The sequence below is a fragment of the Centruroides vittatus genome, unplaced genomic scaffold (genome assembly GCF_030686945.1).
Source record: "Centruroides vittatus isolate TY-2023 unplaced genomic scaffold, ASM3068694v2 contig_1168, whole genome shotgun sequence".
In the NCBI taxonomy this organism is placed as follows: domain Eukaryota; kingdom Metazoa; phylum Arthropoda; class Arachnida; order Scorpiones; family Buthidae; genus Centruroides; species Centruroides vittatus.
This window is the reverse complement of record NW_027120749.1, coordinates 105,917-128,228: the sequence shown is the minus strand read 5'-3', so window position 1 is coordinate 128,228 and position 22,312 is coordinate 105,917. Positions and strand designations below refer to the sequence as shown.

At 36.5% G+C, this 22,312-nt stretch overlaps 1 protein-coding gene, 1 long non-coding RNA gene and 2 other non-coding genes across 4 annotated transcripts in view; 1 reads left to right on the top strand and 3 right to left on the bottom strand.

The window, feature by feature from the left end:
• LOC136981479 (homeobox protein cut-like 1) overlaps positions 1-13,484 on the top strand; it is a 78,246-nt gene extending 64,762 nt beyond the window's left edge. The window contains 10 exon segments of the mRNA XM_067277792.1: positions 3,030-3,200; positions 3,470-3,544; positions 4,251-4,527; positions 5,241-5,741; positions 6,689-7,137; positions 7,139-7,645; positions 9,487-9,754; positions 10,195-10,520; positions 10,587-10,767; positions 11,023-13,484. Coding sequence (XP_067133893.1) covers positions 3,030-3,200; positions 3,470-3,544; positions 4,251-4,527; positions 5,241-5,741; positions 6,689-7,137; positions 7,139-7,645; positions 9,487-9,754; positions 10,195-10,520; positions 10,587-10,767; positions 11,023-12,107 — 3,840 coding nt within the window. The 3' untranslated portion in view covers positions 12,108-13,484.
• The window catches only part of LOC136981491 (uncharacterized), a 51,522-nt gene extending 30,837 nt beyond the window's left edge, over positions 1-20,685 (bottom strand). The window contains exon 1 of the long non-coding RNA XR_010881723.1: positions 20,672-20,685. This is a non-coding gene — a long non-coding RNA (uncharacterized lncRNA). The remainder of the gene's footprint in view (positions 1-20,671) is intronic.
• TRNAV-UAC (transfer RNA valine (anticodon UAC)) lies at positions 19,629-19,701 on the bottom strand. The gene has a single exon. It is a non-coding gene; the product is annotated as a tRNA-Val (tRNA).
• Positions 20,025-20,097, bottom strand: TRNAV-UAC (transfer RNA valine (anticodon UAC)). Its single transcript has one exon. It is a non-coding gene; the product is annotated as a tRNA-Val (tRNA).
• Positions 20,686-22,312: the final 1,627 nt, after the last annotated feature.

The following is a 22,312-nucleotide window of genomic DNA, read 5'->3' as shown; positions in this document are numbered from 1 at the left end:
AATTAGCTAGTCTATAATAATAATAACGTGATTTTAACGGCAAAATATTATCATAAATAAATATTTACGTGGATTGGGAGAATTGTAAGACAACCGAATAGGAAGAAGAGGCTACTTTTCTTTTAAATAATCTGATATATCAGATACAACCTCGTGACCCATTCCCATTTTGTTCTAAATGGATGTTGCAGGTGTTTTTCTCGCTGGCACAGAGTTTTTAGTGTTTTTTATTTCTACAATACACAAATTGTCACACATCATAAACTAGGAGAGCTCGCACTACTTAGTTTCGTTTCTGTTCTAATCAATCTTTTACACCCTGGATGTTACACGGCAATGTTCCACACCCTTCACCTTAATAGCGCTTTACGGTTCTAAATTACCAGACTTTGTTTCGGACTAAGATAGGAGGCTGCTATTGTGATCCGTTGGTATCGCTAATGAAGCCATCCGGACACTTACGCATCATCCCGTTCAATTACTCCATTCCTGGCCATTAAAATCATCCATTTGACGTGTTGTAACTGTTTGCGTTCAACAATTGACAGCGTCTGCGTTCTATTATCTTGATCACGTATCTCTACTTGCGGACAAACCGCCATACGCAAGTTGTACAGACTCGATGATCGGCCGGCCGTATCGCAATAACTATGCATGGCGTTTTTTGTCTTGTTGGCGTTTTTTTTTCTTAGTTGTCTTGACAACCGCACTCTCCTCTTTTCAGGTGAGCGGCATAATGACTCCCTTTTTTTGACGTTTTGTCCGTCTACTACCGGAAATTGCCTCCCCCAAACAGTATAATGAAGGTGAAATATCTTTTGTTAATCGGTCTATAACCGATAAAATTGATAGCACTTTTTGGGGCCGTTCCTGCACCCACGGCTCTACGTGTATTAAAACAAGAGGAATATTATACGTGGAGGCCGGATCCAGAAGAGTACAGGGCGCTGGCGTCTTAATCGTCAATTATTGGCAATGGCCGAGGTTCGCCAATCGGCTAGTCACCTGTGGCGCACCAATCAGCCACATTCTCAGGCGCACAGTCGTCCTGCCGCACCACTGAACAGATTTTCCATCCTTTGCAGTCTTGGGATTAATTACACAGCGTTTCCTCTTTTCTCTCTCCACTCTTTCCGAGCAGCGAAAACTTTGGCTCTGAGTTAATAGTTATTACACAGCGTTATTAAGGTCCATAATGAATATTCATGAGGCAGCCGGCATGAAAGCCTACATAAATGCACCACGCATGAACTGCCGCAACAACAAGACACCGTGGTTGTTCTAAACAATGGCAAATTAAAACCCATTTGGTTATAATGGAGCAGAAACAGGCCCTGATTAATGATAATCTCGGCGAGGACGCCTCGTCTCCCCTCTTCACCGAGTCCGTCTCTCCCCCCTCGGCTCCCGATCGCTGGGCGAAGGGGGGCTACCGCCAGCCAGGGAAATTAATGACGCGTGCTGTGTCCCCGGTCGCCCCTTACCTCCAATCAGAGTGTTGTGACATCGGGGGGCCGGGGGACTGTGACGATTGCGCGATTCTGCCGACCGGAACGGTTAGCGACAATGGCGACGACTCTCTGGTCCGAGACGAACGGACGAGTAATTAGCGCCGCCTGGCGGATAGCACCAGAACTATCGGAGTCCCCCCGGGAAAGGACTTGTCGCTGCTTTAATTGTGAAAGATCTGTTAGCCAGAGGAGATTTGTCTCGACAAGGACCAACTTAAGAGGTGCCTATTTAACTCCGAGCCGATATCGCCGATTAGAAATCTCGTAATACTTGTTTCGCATTTACATTTTCACATCGGCCACCTTCTTTAAAAATCCACAATTGAATAAAGTGTTAAAGACTTTAAATCTAGATTGAAACCGGCCAATGTAAAGAGACAACTAAAATATTTACTGTAAAGTAGATAGATTAACTGCTCCGTTCATGTTGTTAATGTTATTTATCACCGGCCGTAAGAATAGGAAAACTTAAAAATGTAATGGAATTTTTTAGGATGCGATGCGATCTTCAAGAGGAATTAGCGCAAATTTCTCTTGATCAGATGGTCTGGGAGCAGTTGTGACGGCAAACCGATCCACACTACGTAGATATACACAAATGAGTTAACGCAATCAAAATAATTTTGGCTGTTTTTACATGAATAAAAGAAAAGTGTTTCCGTGATGAGTTTTCGCTTCAATTCCTAAGGGATCAATATCCGGTCCCTAATGTATTTATTACGAGAAATAACGGTAAATATTTAAACACGAAAGCAGAAAATAATTAATTATAGATGCAAACAATATCCGGCCATTCGTCTCTAGGCGGCCTATAGGCTAAACACTGGTTGTTTTCGCTAGGATGGACTAAAAAAACTAAATAAAGCGTGGCATTCTCAGGTAGCCATCCAACCGGGCTTCTTACATGATTGATTAGAGTGCTTTGGAGGAGGAGCGCAACAAAAGAGTTTTCCTACTTCCAAATTTGCTCCCTCTTTATTAAGGGCGGTTATAATTGAGTCAAACACAACTTGGCATCGTCCCAGATAAGGTCATGACCCCTACCGTCGGACCCGAAGAGTTCGGAAAGTTGGCGTCTGTCGGGCGCCACTCCAGGGGACCGGAAGTCAACTACCGACGCTTCTGCTGGATGGGAACAAAAGGCTTATCGTGATCAATGGATATGACATCACGTGATGGATCACTGACGAGACTCGATGACGTCAGGTGGATGTCACGTCCGCCGTCTGCTGGAATTTGGGTTAGAATCTTTTAGCGAGTGGTCATCTTACTCTCTGCCATTGTTTAATCTCTTTAAAGATCCTAACCCGATCGGTAAGGCACCTTTCTCGGTCTGTTGAATTTCCCGCTTCTTTCCGCGGAGGGAGGGAAGATAGAAGCGTCTAGCAATTAGCATCGGTCGGGCGAGTCTACTGATCGCTCCACCCGTGCTAAAAAGGCTGATTAGTAAGGTTAATTAACCTGTCGATTGACCGAGCTACACCGCAATGACGTCATGATGCCTTTTCTTCCCGACAGAGGGCGACACAGGCCGAAAAGGAAGTAGCGCAGCTGAGAGAACAGCTGGCGGCCGCCAAGCACTCCCTTCAGCTAGCAGATCAGATCCAGAAAGCACCGGATATGGAACGGGCCGTCGACATCGTCACACGCTCATCGCTCCAGGTGGAGTTGTCTGCCAAGGAGAATGAGGTGAGTCAGTGGCGACATCTGGTGGCGGGTTTTGCAACTGGGCGGGTCTCCTTTAGGCGTTGCGGGCGGAGGGTCGGGCAAAAGTGCTCCAACGACGCTAGCGCCGCCTGTTCGGTGTAATTAAAGCTGTCCGCTAGTTTTTTTCCCCTTTCGACCGATCGCGGAGATAATGGAAAAAATAAAAAAATTCATGCGACGTGAGAGACAAAAAAGATTGTCGAAAAAATTCACTTTACCCTCGTATTTAACGTGGAATTTTTTTTCCGCAGATATCCCAATTGATGGAAGATATTCAGCAGCTTCAATCATCTCTCAACACTCTCAAGGAGACAAGTGCCTCCAAAGTAAGTGTCGACACCACTCTACTTTTCAGACAGAGCAACACGGCTACTTGCTACTTTAAAAACAAATTATTATTATTATTTTTTATTACATCTATCTGAAAAAAAGTTTTCTCGACTTTCTTCATTCAATCTAATTATTTAATTCCTCTTTAGCTTGGCCAAAGAAAAAATCTTTTCGGAAACGTTTTCGCATAAAATAATATATATTTTTTCTATTTCATTTCATTTGTTTTTAACATAAATGTGTATTGAGGAGGTGGCTTTAGCACAAAGGAATTTTTAGGGTGATTTTAAAGAAGGAAAAAGTTTTCCTTCGACAAAAGTAACTGCTGCGTTACCGACAAATTTTAGCGGTTCCTCTCCTATTATCCTGATGTTTATTTCGAACATCCTCTATTTTCGTTCGCTGACCGACTTAATTTTTTCCGGTGAATCCAACGTGGTGAGGATGTCAGTTCATAACGAGGAAACAGTCAACAACAACATAAGCGGCCAAAAAAGGACTGATTACTCCATCCGCCGAGCATAATAGGTCTTATTATTAATCCAGTATTGAATCAATTTTATCCGTGGTCTTGAATTCAAAAATAAATTAATTCTGATTAAAAGAAAAGGAAGAAGAAAAAGAAAAAAAAGCGATGAAAATAGGAATTATTTTCGCTTTTTATGTTAAAATATTTTCCTAATCTCTGGATTTCGTTTACAGATTGCTCAACTTGAAGAACTCATGGGACAAAAGGACAAGGTGATCGACGAACTAGGAAGCAAGTTAATGAGGCAGCACGATTATGAGGATATCAAAAGAGAGTTGGGATTAATAAAATCTATGGAGTTGGGCAATCACCCGCCTTGGCCGACCTCTTATGGGGGAAGAGACAGCCCTCGAGATTCAAAACCTTCTATCAAGTCTCTGGAGATGTTGCTCCTGGCTAAATCAAAGGGGTTGAATTCAGAGGGAAAAATTTCAAAAGTGGACATTTCAGGTAAAATACTCAGTTATTGCTTCTTCAGAATTTTTTACCTAATTAACTGACGGATTACATACTTTTGTAATAAAAAAATTAACTGCTTTAGAAAATGAGTAATAAAAGTTACTACGAAATAATCACGTTAGGAATATAATATAAACAAAATACAACGAGTTTTATATCATATTTTATTCACAATATTTGAAAAATCAAATGCAAAGTTCATAGTCGTTTTTAAGGTTTCTTCATACGCTTTTAACACATTGAAAATTTGTCTCGAATACTACGACAATCCTGTTTTTCACATATCAAGAACTTTAAACTTTCTATTTTAGTTTATAACATATACAATAAAACTCTATAACTTCTAGTTTCGTCCTAATTTAACAATACAAAATTTACTTTCAAATATTCTGTTAAAGATAAATTATAGAATTATTCGTTTATAGTTTAAGGGCAGCTTATTTAATACACGATCGAAAAAATAAGTCTTTAAGAAGAGTAGAATGAGTTTAAATTTTTCAAATAAAAATAAAGATTATTTATTAACGAATAAAGTCTGGATAGCGAATCTTACTTAAACTTTTTCTATGAAATTCGAATTATTTATCTAATTTATAAATTATTAAACGATTCTCTATTATTTTTTAAGTAGATTATTCGCCAATGTATTTATAACCACAAAATGAATAAAATAAAAATAAGATGAAACTGGTTGTTGTTTTCAGGTTCTCCGAATCAAGCAGAGAGTCCCGGTTATACTCCTTTTCAAAGTTTGGATACGTTTAGCTCCCTTTTGGGGGAAGAGATAGCTTCGACGTATAATAAAACTCCGAAAAAAGAATGCGCACCTTGTCCGACTTCACCGGAAGTGAATGAAGAAAATAAGCCTTTCGACCCGAAGAAATCTTTACTCGATAGATGCCCGACATTAGAAAGACTACAGATCTGTTTGAGGCACAATATCGATAAATATGCCAACGAAACGTTGAACACCTTGAACATATCGCGCTGTGTTCGCGAATTGTTGAGTGTCCATAACATTGGACAACGCCTCTTTGCCAAATACATCTTAGGTCTGTCCCAAGGTACAGTCAGTGAACTTCTTTCTAAACCAAAGCCTTGGGATAAACTAACCGAGAAAGGAAGAGATTCCTACAGGAAAATGCACGCTTGGGCTATGGACGAAAATTGTATCTATATGCTGAAGGAGTTAGTGCCAAAAAAGGGTAAGATTTTATTATTTTACGCCAATGCTTAAAACACAACTCGTTTATCTTCATATATTTATCTCGCTCACGATAGTAAAATAGCCTTATTTGAAGATTTATATCTATATGAATTCATTTCTTATCTTGTAATTAAAGATTACAAATTCTTTTTGTTATAACTTCAAATTTTGGTATATTAATTAAATAAAAATAGAAAATTAACTTTAACATAGAATTTTATTTAAGCAAATTGTTAAGTATCATACTTTAAAATTTAGGCCTATTTCCAACTGTTTTCCTATCGGGAACTGATACAATTAGTTTCTAATTTTCAAAGCTTTAAGCAATGACATCGGAGTATCAGCGTTATTCGGAATATTTTATTTGTTAAGTTGAATAAGAATTTTATAGGTAATAATATTTAAATTTGAAAGATTTTTCAATCTTTAGGAAAAAAATAACTCGGATATTTTACAATAAAGAACAACATCTCAACGTTTACTTTATAACAATTGGATTATTTATGCCTAATAAATAAATCTAAATACATATAAGCTTTCGTAATTAGTATTTATGTAGAGTTAATAAAGAAACATTTACAAATAAAAATTTACATTAGTATGTAAATTTTGTTTATTTATTAATATATGTTGGTAGTATACAAATCAATAATAGAGATCTTACTTATTTATATTAGAATTATAAGTCTTTAGGCTTACACACTGTTTTAAAAACCATAGTTAATGATTGTGTATTTTTCCTGTAACTGTTATAGATTGTATTGAATAGTTTCTTACATAATTATTGATTCTCCGTAAGATTTAGATCAGCATTTTAATGAATAAAAGAACAAATAAGATTTTATGTTTAAGGGAATCTACGCGTTATATTTATTATAAGTTCTTTATTGTCAACAATTTTGTTTCGAGTTTTGAAAACCTTAATGTATTTTATTTTCTTTTCAGGTAAAGATTCTGGAATATCTTTGTACAAACAAGAAGACAACGGGGCTGACGAGAGAATTGCTCAAATTCTAACAGAAGCTCATATGGCTATGGGTGTTTGCAATAAAGACAACAAAAGTCCTCCATTACAAAATGGAAATGCCTCAGAAAAACTTTCCGACGAAGGTCAAGATCAAGATGGAGATTCCTCCACTAGCGATTTCTTGAGGAAAATGAGAAAATACGAAGCAGACGATATCCCTCAGGAAATGGTAGCTAAACTGTATCAAGAAGAATTAGCCAAATTGAGAAGTCACCGAATGTTGGATGAGAGTTATCGTCCACCGACCAGAGACCAATACGAAAGGACACAAGAAGAAATTCGTCAGGCCTTAAGCATTTATCATCAAGAATTATCACGGTTGTCGCAAATGACGCCCGCTTCTTCTCCCGGAGGTCCCAACGCTTTTCATCGTATAACCGAGTTCTCTAATGCACGGTGCCATGGTAAATGGAACGGGACCTTGCGGAGGTTATAGTTCCCTTTCTCACGGTGCGAGCGAAGACGGTCCCATAGATGCTACGGTTCAGTCTAGAAACAAACAAGACAAATCGGAACAGGAATCAGATGGAGTTAGACACCACGGTAGTGCCTTCTCCCTCGTCAGACCGAAAACCGAACCGGGAACAGCCAAACAACCGGGTGTAGCCTGTTTGCATAACCCAAATCCAAACCCGACGGGCGGAGGGCCTCCGCTTCTACCTCTAGCGGATGTTCCTCCCGTTGCGGATGATCTTTCGAATTCTGCATCTCCTCTGCAGAGGATGCAATCCATTACAAACTCTTTGCTCTCTCAATCTTCATTGCCAAATCTTCCAACTCCTCCTCAGCGTCCATCGAAAGCTGTGCTCCCACCCATCACTCAGCAGCAGTTTGACCAGTATAACAATCTTAACACCGAGGAAATAGTAAAGAAGGTAAGATTAAGAATCTGCCAGATACCGCTACTTTCAAAGGATCTAATGATAGGTTTGATATAATTAGAATGCAAATCATTATTGAATTACAATATAATAAATATTAATGCAATTAAAATTTTTGGAATACCTTAATTTATTAATTAAATTCTTTATTTTATGTAAATCAAGTATGAAATAAAAGTTTAAAAGTGCGCAAAAAAGGAACTAGTAAGGAAGGCCTTTCGCTCATCTTTGCATTTTTCTAATATAGATAAAGGTTATTGAATCTGTTTAAGTTTATAATACAGCCACGAGTTCTTGTAACTTTTATATCCGTCTTTAACTACTTAAAAGATGCATATTATGTAATTATTATTTTATAAATTAATCAATTGTTCTACAATATTGCTAGATTCAATTCTTTTATCGAATGGTTGTTATAATGTTATAATACTGGTTTTCGTGTGGCCGTTTAGGTATAAAAAGGACTTGCCTATAACGGGAGCATTGGGCATCATACGAAAAATAGATTAAACAAATTCATTATTTGTGACACGACATAAATTACCCCAATAAACATAAACAATATAAACATTAGAATAAGTATAGATACAATTCAATTTCACATTAAGGTTATTTTATCATTTATGAAAATGAAGGAAAGAGTGTAAATATCGACCTTTTGAGGATAAAAAAACCTTCGGGCTTTCTGCAGATGTCATGAGTTTGTTGCCTCAAGGTTGCATAAAGAAACTGAAGGTCAGCATCTGGCAATTTCTTTTGGTATCTTGTATGTTTCTTCAGACTTTGATAGTTGGAAAGGAATGCAGGAAGTAAAACACTACCATTGATAATCTACGACAATAATATCTTGCTTACTTAAAGTTTATTATTAATTGCCCTTCTCTCTTTTTGCTATCTAAATATTGGACCTAATAAAAAAATGAATATCTAATTAAAAACTTTTTAAAGTAAAACTTTAACAAAAGCAATATTTCGACATTTAATTAATTATTCATTTACAGGAAATTTAGCAGTTTATATTTAACGTTAAACAATTGTAGCCTATAGATCACATACACGGTGTATGAAAGGAAGATCATTTAGCCTATTTGCTATTTGAATATTTTAAACGATGATACTTTTTCCAATAAAACAATAACATCAAATTTTTACAAATACTGAATTTACTGGAAATCTGAATAACATGTTATTCGAATTTTTGGATCTTTTAATTTAGGCTATATTTTTAAGTCATTTTCCAAGATATACAGGCATTATTAATAATTTTTTATAAAAAATCCTATTGCAATAATCTGATATTGTTACTGTTCGATACTGCACTGTATATCGGCGTTTACTGCTCTAAAGAAACAAGTATTTAAGTATTCTTGATTAGAAATTAAAAAAAAAAAAAATGTGCTGTCCTGCAAAAAACAAGAATGTTGTTCATGAACCACGTGAATCAAGCTAGTTAGTTTTTGTGAAATGGGGAAGTAGCTCAGACACGTGCTGCCCTATCAGCGGGAGTACAAGTGAAGCGACGAACCCGCGACCCCATCACTTCACAGTAAACATGAATCATTTGCTCCTACGCACTATTCCAGTTCAGTTGTTGAGTTAAAATTACATCGTCCGTTCTTTCTTACGTTCTACGTGACATCAAGCGAGTTGGAAAAATAACTCAGTGTTTTTCCTATCCCATTTTAATTAGTGCATAAATTTCTGTTTAATTAAAATCTCTACATATTTCACGGCTCACTCTTCACAACTCGGAGCAGCAAAGCGGCACAATCCTCCTCACAATCGGGACTTTACACCACAACTTGTGGTAAATCATAATTCTGTGCTATTTCCAGGTGAAAGAGCAGTTGAGCCAGTATTCAATCAGCCAGAGATTATTCGGCGAAAGCGTACTTGGACTGAGTCAGGGTTCAGTTTCGGATTTGCTCGCTCGACCTAAGCCTTGGCACATGTTGACTCAAAAGGGGAGGGAACCCTTCATCCGGATGAAGATATTTCTGGAAGATGATAATGCTGTTCATCGACTGGTCGCATCTCAATATAAAATTGCTCCCGAGAAACTGATGAGGACAGGAAACTATGCGTGTTCAAACGTTCCGACAGGTGAGTCCGTTTAATAATCCTTATCGCACAAAGAAATTTATCCATCGCTAGAAAATTATTTATTAATTTTTTTCTATGGATGATGAGACTTTTTTTAGCATTACGAGATTATTTTTTAAATCTGCCATTTAAAAATGTTTTATTCCTCGAAATCTTTTATTTCGATTGGAAACATTTGTTCATTTTTGGAACTTTAAACTTTGAAAGTATAAGATTAAACTGTTGATTTTAAATTATATTTAAGTATTTAAATTTATTTTAATTCTAGTTATTTTATATTTCTTTTTAAGATTTTATTCAATGTAAGTCAATATTTACGAAAATTATATCTAAGCTTTTTTTATATTTTAATATTAGAAATAGGTTTAATTCGATAAAACTTAAATGTTACTTTACATCAGTTTATAAAAGAAATTATTAATTTGTAGAATTATTTCTAGGCGTTACGAAATTAACACCTCAAAGACAGCCAGAGAACAATTATCCCAGAACTCCAGATTGCCGTCAGGGCAGCGTATCCACTTATCCTCCACTTCAGGATGCACCTCGCTCCACATCTTCCACACCAGATGGTCCCACTCTTCCAGTTATGTCCACTAGTCCAACATCGAATGGGGCTGCGAGAAGATCAGCGCTCAGTCCACGAACTTTAAACTATATGCAGCCTTCCGTCTACGAGATGGCCGCATTAACCACCGATTTAGATACTCAGACAGTGACGTCACGCATTAAAGAGGCTCTTATGGCACATAATATTGGGCAAAAAGTGGGTAAGATTACGGATCTTAAATTTTCTTAAAAATCGATGATTCACGTGTACTTTTTTTCATAGATTTTTGGCGAGGCAGTTCTTGGCTTGTCGCAAGGATCGGTGAGTGAACTCTTATCGAAGCCAAAACCTTGGCATATGCTCAGTATTAAGGGCAGAGAACCTTTCATTCGGATGCAACTGTGGCTTAATGATCCTCACAATGTAGAAAAACTTCAACTTTTAAAAAATGAGAGGAGAGAAGGTGAGTTAAAATTGAAAAAATGCATACATCTTTTAGAGACGTAACGCGTAGATTTTTCTTTATTTATTTTAAAATGAGAATATGAAAAAAACGAAATTATTCGCATTTAATTTGAGACAGCCGATGTCAAAAAGTTAATTAATTATAGAGTCATGTTACAAATGGGAGCGAAATCAGCAGATGACTAATGCGTCGTAAAGTCCGAAAATGATTTCAAACTTTTATTTATATGCATATTTATTTATCTATTTACAGCTAACAAGCGCCGACGCAATAACAGTGAACCAGAAGTTCAGAGGTTGCCCATAGACAATCATGTATTCAACTTTGCCGCACCTCCATCACCATATCCACCGGTAAAGAAACCAAGGGTCCTCTTTTCGGATGAACAGAAAGAAGCGCTCCGACTCGCTTTCTCTCTGGATCCTTATCCCAGTACATCCACAATCGAATTTCTCGCCAACGAATTGAACTTGTCAGTCAGGACCATAACGAATTGGTTCCATAACCATAGAATGAGGATGAAGCAATACTCTTCTAACAGTGAAGATTCTAAACAGTCGGATGGATCTCTATCTGTTAGGGAAAGCGTGAACTTTGATCCCGTCCAGTTTCGCATCTTATTGAACCAGCGGCTGGCGGAAATGTGTCGAGATCAAGTGACTGGATACGGCAATGGTCTGCCGTACGTTTACTCACCTTTTCGAAATTGTTCACCTGTTTCTTCACACGGAGACGAACCCGCTACTTTAGATTTAAGTATGTCTGCTCATCATGCGGGACATTCGGATGTCGAAGGAGGAATATCGAAAGAAGGTCTCAGTTCAACGTCCAGTGACGATTCCAACTTCTCCGCTCAGGATCAAGGAGGCGAAGCCAGTGATCACGAAGTACCCCAAGTGGTTCAAGCATCTCTCTCAAGCAGTTCTAGTAGCAGTAAAAGGCGAAAACCGGCGGCTCCTCAATGGGTAGATCCTGGTCTGGAGATGTCGGGAGATAGCGACGTGTGTGGTGACGAAGAGGACGAGGAGGAGGAAGATAAAATCATCAACGGAGTATGCGTCCGTCAGACGGACGATTTCGGTATGCACATGGAACAGGATCACACAGTGCGAGTGGAGCCAGCACCGCCTCCAGCCTGCGATTACAGACAATCTGGGGACAGTACTGACACTGAAGTAGTAGAATCTCCCGACGAGAACGAGACTAGGACAGCCGAAGAAGAGGAGGAAGGTCGCTCCAGGACGGAAGAATGGAACGACGAAGAGAGGCAAACTAATATCGAGAAACTACAGCAAAAACTCGAGAAGCACGAGGAAGGAGTCGACTGGGAGTTTTGAAGCTCCTCCGTCTCGAAACCTGACATGAAGTTAGGGAGTCGTGTGTCCTGGCGGAAATTATCCATAATCCGTCTTGCGACCTGTGCCTACCTGAATTAGGCTTGAGCAGTCGGATCCAAGACGAAAACGGTGACTAATCCGAACAGTACTGTAAATAAGAAGTTGCGATCAAAGCGAATATTTCAAGAGTTTGGGCAAATAAAAGCCTGAAGTCACCTCATTCTCCATTAATCGGAGCGTCTGCAGGAGAACTGGAGTCGCCTGAGCCTAAAACTATTTCTCCGCGTAGTTATTACTTCGACGCCTCATGTTTGTCTGTGGTTGATGGCGATAAGAGCCTTTAGGCATCTTGTACCCACCCCATTTACGTCCAGTTGCGAAACACGTGACTCACCATTTCAGAACATGTTTGTGCACCCATTCCCATTCGATCATATCTTCGTTAGGTTTGTTACAGGACCTAAGGCAAACGCAAGTATCGTTCTTAAATAGTCACGTTAAAATGCCAAACCGACGCCTGAAGGACTCATTTGAATCTTGGGATGAACCAAGTTCCAGAAGAAGCATTTGTTTACCATCGAACTTTATGTTTAGTGTTTTATTTAAAGTATTTATACATGTATAAACTCATTCGAGTGGAATATACTGATAACGGCTTAGCAATAATTGCTACACGCTAGAGGTGCCACAAAGTGGCCACGATTGTACGAGTCGACGTCAGCCTAACGAAGAAGTCCGCCATATATTAAATCTTCATCTTGTCCTTCCAACTTTGATCTTAAGATAATGGCCCGCAATTTCTCCGGAATGAAAAAATCCCGGCCGAATCCGCATTAGTTTTAAAGAATAATTATTGTTGAAAGTACCTGAAAAAAGCAACGCAAAGGTGCATTCGAATGCGAGACGAAACACGCTCAAAATTTTACTCATAATTTCGACGGCGGAAATTAGAATAGACTTGAAAAGTCTTGACATTTGTTTGGCCCCGGACGCCAACAAAAGTCCGGGACTAAAAGGGAGAGGTGCAAAATCAGCAACCGTTGTTATGTAATCTGTGATAAGAGGATGCAAATGTGGGCATTAGCGAGGCGAATCTCTACCCTCAACGGTACCAGGAAGATCCGTATGGTATTCAGGGGTTCCCTTTTACGTACCCAGCTTCACGTGCAATCAATCTTATCCATGTTTGTTCCATTTCTGTATCCCTGTGTCCAACGGCTTCCACCTCATTGTCATTCTCTCTTTTGTGTTTTCGAAGAAAGGAAACACGACTTGTGCAGTAATGTTTGATATATTCGGATTATTAATAATCACTATTTTTACTCCATCGTTCTCAAATAATATTAATAACAATAATAAAGTTGGAATTCTCTCGAATGAGTTTCGAGTGGTTATTTTGTCTCCGAATAAATTGTCCGAAGAACCGCGTTCGGACACTTCTCCGTCAGAAAAAGCTTCACTTCTCTTAATTAGCGATTAAGAATTTAATTAGTAAAGCCAGAAAAATATTCGCGAAATGCAGAATTTACGCGGGGTCCGACGCTAAAGGACGAGCTGTCTGCAGCAAAATTGACTTCTCAATTTTGTGAAGCGCAGAGAGGTAAATTGTGAAGGGATGTTTTCTGGCGAAATTGCTGTTCACCGTTTGTGAAACACACGAGCTAATGAGCTAATTAAGAGTAATGTATGAGCACTATCAACGGACAAGGTGGAATAGAAAGGGGATAGACAGATTAACAGCTGGACACATCTTCGCTCTTCGGATTGTCTTCGTCGTTCAACTCCAAGTCATAAAAGTTTTCATTTTATGTCTTTCTGCTCTAGATTACTTTTGTCAAAACAAAAGGAACGCGCGCTTAAAGATACAAAATACGTAAAATGTCGTAATTATGAAAACAAAAGTTAAATTTATCGCTTTTTTCGAGGTTGGCCGGCGTAACTTTCTTTTTAATTCTCTCGTAATTATTCCGGAATTTTTTAATCGTTTCAATAAAATTTTAGCAATTCCACAAACTAAAGTTATTTTATAAATTGTTTAGGCCAAGCTCTTACGCTCACGAATATTTAAAGAATAAATTCGAGCTCATTCCATTACCCAACTCTCTACAATAACATAATACAAACCATTTTATTTTTTAATGCCTTTGTATTCGATCTCCAAAACATTATTATCCACTTCTACGAACTTTCCATTCATTTTATACCAATATAATTACATCAATTAATACCATTTAATAAATATAATAAAGACATATAAAGTCTACTCTATCGTTTTTTAAACATTTATAAAAAGTTTTATACACGTTTTACGCATTCGTATCTTAAAACTTACGTGTTTTTTAAATACTGTAAATGCGTTTTACGATGTTTAAATTGGTAACATCCGGAAAAATACAATTAAAAAAACTATAAAATTTAATTATCACATTTTATTTTAAGATTCATTTTTCGCGAATTATATTTATTTTGGCTTTAAATGTTATTTTTTTATTTTTCTTTCATTGAATCTTTTAACAACATTAAATCAATACAGAAGAAATAATGCTCTAGGATATCCAAAACATTACGAAATTTCATATAAAACTTACTCGGGATAAGAAAACTCCATAGAATGAATGAAGATGTAAAAAGTTAAGGGAAAAAATTACAAATTAAAAAAAAGATTATGCGTTTTAATTAATAAGTTAAGCTGTTATTAAACAAAGAATATCATTGTTCCAGATATTAAACAAAATAGTTTCGCAGTTGGAAGTATCAATAAAATTAAAAGAAAAGTTTTAATCAAATAAAAGAAAGGAGGAAAAACATAAAAAAAAAAGAAAAATTACCTTCAACGTGCATTTTTCAAGAAAATACATATTAAATTTTTTTTTCTAACAAACTAGAAAGTTCTGTTTTGGTAAAAAAAAAATATATAAAAAGAATAATTCTTTTCAATTCCAACAAACCAAACATTTTAATCAACAAGAATCAAATTTGCATGCAAATGATTTGGTAAATAACAATCTTTGTTCCAAAATGGCTGACGGCATGCATGAAATAAACCAATAGGAGTAAGGCACGCGACTGGGCGTGGTTATAAAGGTAAAGCGACACCAGGCGTCACGAGCGACAGTAGCTTTCCCGAGCGGTTTGAAATAAAAAGTGGAAAGAGCGCCTCATGCGGCCGAAAAGTAAAACCGACGTAAAACTCTTTTTTTTCCCTCCTCATATTTTTTTTCGTAAAAGTGCGGCGTTCATATTTACATCTGTCAAAGAGGATGGTCGTCCCCGAGCATGTCATTAATCAAGGAACTGTGACGCCAACCGTTTAACTTTCTTGATATTTGAACGTACTTTCGCTCGGATTGTTTTCGATTTGAGTGAAAAGGCGTGTTTCTCCTTAACGGCCGATTAGATGGCCGACTATCTCGTCTCGAAGAGGATAAAGGGGAAAAGAAATCTGTAAATATTAATGCAAAGATAAATCCGCCATTTATAACGGTGGCGTTATCTGGTGGCCGTTTTCGTAACTAATCAATAGATATTTAAATACGAACGATCACGAATCGCGTTCGTATCAACTAACATTCGTGTTTTGGAGAATTTTACGAATCGAAATGATTAATAACCAAATTGCATTAATGGAAAAAGAATAAAAGAAAACTTTTAACTTATTAATTTTTCAAATTTCTCGTATCATATTTCTTTCCCGTTAATTACAGAACGCGACCATACAAGATAATAATCGATTATTTATAATATATTCTAGTGTAATTCAATTTTAAAAACTTAAGATACAGTTTTGGCCAATAATAATAATAATAATAAACAGAATATTGTAGGTTTTTTTTTTAAATGATAAAAAAGCGAGGTGGAGCTTGAGTAGATAAGTTAAATTAGTGATTATTATTTGGCGCACGCCAGGATGATCCCCAAATTATATTCTCGTACGGGTTACGCGAACGGGTCTCCTACGTAATTCATTAATTGCGGAGAATTCTCGTTGACAAAAGACTTTTGTTAAACTAATTGCCAAAGACTCGCGATCCGGGACTGCTTCCATTTATCAATGCCGTTCGGCTCTCGCGGGACTCTAGCCAACAGCGGGACCACCTTAAAAATATGGAGCTGTACTAATCATCGCCGTCTTAAGTATTTTGTTTTTTTTTTCTTTTGCCTAGCGTCTTAATCTGACTCGCTTTTACGGAGAACGACTGCTTTTAATTGAAGCGGGATATTGCTAACTTGTAATTAACAGATTCGAGTAAAAGTGAGATGCTCGTATGCGCCGCGGGGAGTCACTCGGATCGCTGACGTCATTAATCTTGACGTCGTCCTCCGATGATAGATGGGCCCGGCTTCGATATGATGCGCCCTTTGACGGTAGAGAAAGACGACGATTGTGGGTCATTTATAATATAGTGGGCTTCATTTTCTCGCTTAGTTGATGATGTTTTGCTGCATTGATTAGTAGTTGAAATGTGGGTTCGTGCACGCCCACACATGATTGTAATGCATCATTTGAATGGGGGTGAACTTTGTTCAACGCTTCACAAACTCATTTTAGCAACAAAACTTTTATTTCTTCCCTTAATTTGTCCTGAATTATAAGAGTTATTTAAAGTTAGTGTCAGATCCGTCTATTTCTCGGACGAAACGGGATGGATAACTGATATGTAATCAAGAAACTTTCGCGTTTTTTCCTTTCTCGCTTATCTAAGAATCAAAAGAATCGTTTTCTAGTGTCGTTTATTTATATTTTGCTTTGCTTTTTCTATGGCCAATCTAAAAACTGTCTTATTTATTCCAAAAGTTGCGAGTGTACAGAAATGAGAGCGAATGACATTTCTGGCTTAAGGAGTTCGAGAAGTCTATCCGAATTGATTATATATACCTCTTGAATCCAAAAACAAAATTTTCATGCCGAAAATTCCTCTTAGGCCATAGATTGTCATCATTTTATCTCCCACTTTAATCAACTTTACTGGAGATGTGGACGTGTTGGCCCGTTTCTGTTAAAGGAAAACAAAACACGAATTTTAAAAATAGAACAGAATATGTTTAAAGCGAAATTTTAAACATTACTGTTATATATCAGAAGTGAAAAATGCGATAAGGGAGAGAAATAGGCACGCAGTTCGGGTCTCGATGGACTTTAGTAGGGATCGCCTGGCCCTTACCTAATTTTCCATTCGTAGAAGTTCAATAAGTAACTCCGGTCACGCAACCCTAAGACAGAACCAATATTCGAACATGCCATTACCAACAGAATTCAAAATCGACTCGATAGCACTTCATCCAGATAACTGAACGGATGACGTAGCTTACCCAGAAGTACAGTACCTCGTGGGCGAAGGAAGCGATACGAAAAAAAAAAAAAAATTACTCCGAATTAGTCACGTGAATGCTGAATAATCTAAATATGTTTTAGTTAAATAATTTTTCGCACATGTCCGTGAGAAATTACGGATTCATGTATGCATTTTACTTCCTCCAGACCATTCGTTTTACTCCTTTCGAGTCACGCAACCTCAAAAATGCAGACAGAATATTCCAAAAAATTTAAATTTACCCAATTAAAAAAATTCTAACTTTCTTAATGATCATTATTCAAAAATATAACAAAAATTGAGAAAATACTTTTGAGGAAAGTTTCCGAATAATACAATTCTTTGCTTTTTCCCCTCTAAAATCATCTTTCATACTTCTCAAAGTGGAAATAGCTCTGCAATAAAAATTTTAAAGCAATTTTTACCAAGAAAAAAACATAAAAAAATAAATTATTTTCGATGTTTTTATGATTAAAACCCAAGCAAAAACTCAAAGGAAGACGTTAATTAACTAAATGAGATTTTCTTAATCGATTAATCCCGATTAAGAACGGAGAATCTCAAGGTTTAGAAACGAGAAGATTGCGGAATAGGTAATTATATTGATATCTAAAGCGTTATTGGTTGGTTGATTTGTAGTTACGTCATACGAAATTGATATTCTTAACTAAAGACACACACCAATTGTAAACTGTGTTATTATCCACACGAAAATGGATTTAATATCATGTAAATGACGTCGCTAATAGCAACCAATGTCACGTGTCATGTGCAGTAACGATATTGATAACGTCATTTCCACTTTATGTGCAATAAATCTCCGACTAAATCCGAATTGAGAAAACACTCTCCTATTGGTTCAAATTTGAACGGGAAGTAGTCAGACTGTGCAAATTTCGGGCATTAAAGTATTTACAGTTAAGAAAGAAGGAAAACAATTTCTATATTTTAATGCAAAATATACCTGTTTTGTTTTATTTACTTTACGTGCGAGTTAATTTTGTCTAGATTTTAAGCAAAACGAACTGGCTCCACGTTTTGTTTCTTGCCCAAACAATTTATCTGTGATACACGTGGTGCCATCTGTTTTTGGAATGGCGATTATTAGGGATGCATTTGAGTAATTTAAAATTAAATATACAAATTATTTATTAACAATTATTCATGTAAGTAAAATTTATAAATACAAATGAAATAAATTGCTATAATTAAGAAATTTCTAACGGTTTTGTACAAGTATCAGACATTAAATATGCAAAACCGTTGGAAAAATGCACATTTAATAAGAACTTTCAAGTCTGAAAAATGCCGTTAAATGAAGAATTATCCGGAAAAGGTATCGAGACAACAAATGAGAAAAGATTTCTTTTCAAAAGTAGCCGCGGCAAGAGCAAATATTTCCTTAAATTATGACCAAAATAATAAATTAATGGTTATAGGGTAATAAATAATTACCAAGTCCACCTGGCCAAGAGAGGCTATCTGTGACGTCACCGGGCGGGTATCCCGTTTCGGGCCTGGCAATTAATATATAATTCGCAATTAATACTTCCAAACCGGAAAGTCAGTTGTGTAGAGGAGGGTGACGAAGACGTCAAAAGGTTCCATTGAAGGGTGAGATTGGCGAGCCACCTGTGTCGACTTGATTTACGAGCATTTCGGGCTCTACTGAGAGGGCGAATGGTCCAACGACGATTTATTGCACTCTTTTGATCTTCTAGCGGTAAAGTGTGAGTTTTCCGACCAATAAATCCAGCCGAGACTGACTGATGATGAAATTAAAGCGTGCGATCTAATGAGGTGTTCGTCTAGAGTTCGAGGGTCAACCGACAAAGGTCATCCTATGTCCGGGGGCTGCCACGCTCCGAAATCACGCCTGCATCGATATTTTTACTTTTTTGATAGGTTTCGATTAATTTTTCTGCACTATCAATTGAAGCGTGTAACTAGCAACCTTGCCAATCGCCATTAAGCCTATATATTAGAATAAGGTAACGTTATACGAAAAGACAAAATTCCTCACCTGTAAATTTCCTCATTCGAAACGCCATCTAGTAACGAAAAACAATATTACTCGTCCTGAAAGTTAATAATCAAACATGAAACGAACAAAATAGACGGTAAGAGACCGAATCAGATAACAAGTAGTTATAATACAAATGGGAATAAAACAGCGATAAGAAATAGAGAGGGAAGAAAAAAATTAATGTGGTTCCGCCCGGGATCGAACCGGGGACCTTTCGCGTGTAAAGCGAACGTGATAACCGCTACACTACGGAACCACGTACAATTTGCCTTCTTTAATACGTTAAAAAGAAAACCCCTTATTAAATATTAATATATTTCATATGTAAATAACCGATACAAGCACTTCTTTTGTCCACATATACACAAATTGTATTATCGAATTATTCCGAAAGTCATTTGTAAAAAATCTCATTTCGTCACTAGATGGCTCCACATTCAAGTTGTATTTAAAAATAATACCAATTAAATGAAAGTTTTAGAAAATAGCAAACAATATTTAATTTTAAAATATTTACTTACCTTCGGCAAAAGTTTCAGAATAAGAATAAGAATAAATTTAAAAAAATAAAAAACCTTGTGGTTCCGCCCGGGATCGAACCGAGGACCTTTCGCGTGTAAAGCGAACGTGATAACCGCTACACTACGGAACCACGATGCTACCCTCTTCCCTAACCACCATAATGAATAATCATGATCACTTTTGTGTCATTTATTATCTAAAATTTCTGTTTAAGGATTTTTACATTTAAGAAGAATCATTCACTAAAAAGTAAATATTAAAATACGCAAATAACAACGTTTTGTATTAAATATACAATGCTAAGAAGGTTAAAGGTGATTTGATTACCAAATGGATAACACTTTTATGTTATTATTACATTAATAAAATTGCGAATTACATAGCATAATATTCAAATTTCTTTCTTACAGCAAAAATTCTCTTATTAATAACTAACAAAATAAATCGCAAACACTAGAAATTGCACGTGTAATCACAGATGTTATCAGTCATTTAATGTAATCAGAAAGCCACCTCAAAACGTATAAATTAGTAATAATTATTATTATAATTGTAATTACAATATTAAACTCGAATAACATTAATGACAATAACTATAATTAATAAATCTTCAAGCTATACACTTTTTAATTATTATGACACATCCTTTTAATGTTAGAGTCAATGAACCAGAATTTCCGTTCATTTTAGTCTTGTTCACTTACCTCGCAATCTGTTATTCACCATCAGTATAGGCAAATCCACACGTGATTACAATAAACGGAGTCTAGTTTATAAGACTACGTGATAATTGCTAGGAAAAAATCATTAATTACTCATAACATAAATCACATATAGCTCATTTCTCTGTTCTAAAATTGGTTTTAATATATTTGCAGAAGTTTAAGAAAATTATAAAGTTGTTTATAATCAGTTTCTGTATTAACTTTTGTGATTACCAATGACTTTAACGTTGTTACTGATGATTGTGTCTTTACTGGAATCCATATTCTGTCAATAAGTTTCCGTTTGTTTTCAGTAAGGTAACGTATGTTCTACGGTCTACACCAGGGATGAGCAACACGCGGCCCACGGGCCGCTTGCGGTCCGTTAAACATGTTTTGCGGCCCGCCAAGCATTTCTAAAATTGAATTTATTTTATCGACTTTCTCCCATCAATATATTGTTATAAAATTAATTATAATAAAATGGTAGTACATACTAAACCGAAACAATTTTTTGTGACGAGTTACTCACTTGTCGGCGACTTGTTCAAACATGCAATACGAACGCGCCGCGTCTGTGCTTGTTTGTGTTTGCTTCTGTCACACAATCAGTCAGACTGGTAAGCTGTTAACTAGCAATTTTAGCAATTCTTGTGTTTCTTGAAAGGCGTGAGTGCAATATTATTGTCAAAAAGGTAATATTAGAGTTTTTTTTATTCAAAATTAAGTTTTCCTACAAATTTTTTTTAACTTTCAAATTTTTAATCCATAATAGCATGTCGGAAAAAGCAAACAAAAAAAAAAAAAAAAAAAAACAGAAGGTTGCGGATGAGCACAGGCATTTCCAAGAAAAGTGGAAATTTGATTATTTTTTCACTTTCGTCAAAGATAAAGCTGTATGCTTAATATGCTCAGAGACTGTGTCGACATTAAAAGAATATAACATAAAAAGGCATTACGATACAAAACATGAACAACAATATAAAAACTTAACAGGACAACTCCGGATAGATAAGTTTAATCAAATGGAGAAAAACTTGGGAAACCAACAGGCTATTTTTAAAAATCAAGCTATTTTATCAAATACGGCAGTAAAGGCTAGTTTTGTTGTCAGTCAAATACTGGCAAAAAAAAAAAATGAAACCCTTTGCGGATGGAGAGATGATAAAAGAATGTCTGACTGCTGTTGCAGAAATAGCATTTCCTGATAAAATAAATATTATTTCAAACATTAGTTTATCAAGATTCACCATTGCAAGGAGAATTGAAGACTTGTCCGAGAACATAGCAACAACGCTTCGTGAACGCATTGCAAAATTCGAATACTGTTCTTTGGCACTTGATGAGAGTTGCGATATTAGCGATACAGCACAACTGGCTATATTTTTACGTGGTATTGACACCAAATTTAATATTACCGAAGAATTGTGTTCACTGATTCCAATGCAAGGGACTACAACCGGCAAAGACCTGTACGATGAACTAAAGTCTGTGTTGGAAAATTTTTCAATTTCATTAGAAAAGATTATTGGTATATCGACAGATGGAGCACGAGCAATGTCAAGCATGGAGGTAGGAGTATCGGGAAGGCTATTTCAAGACATTAAGAAGGTCACAGGAAGGGAAATATTCGTTAACCAC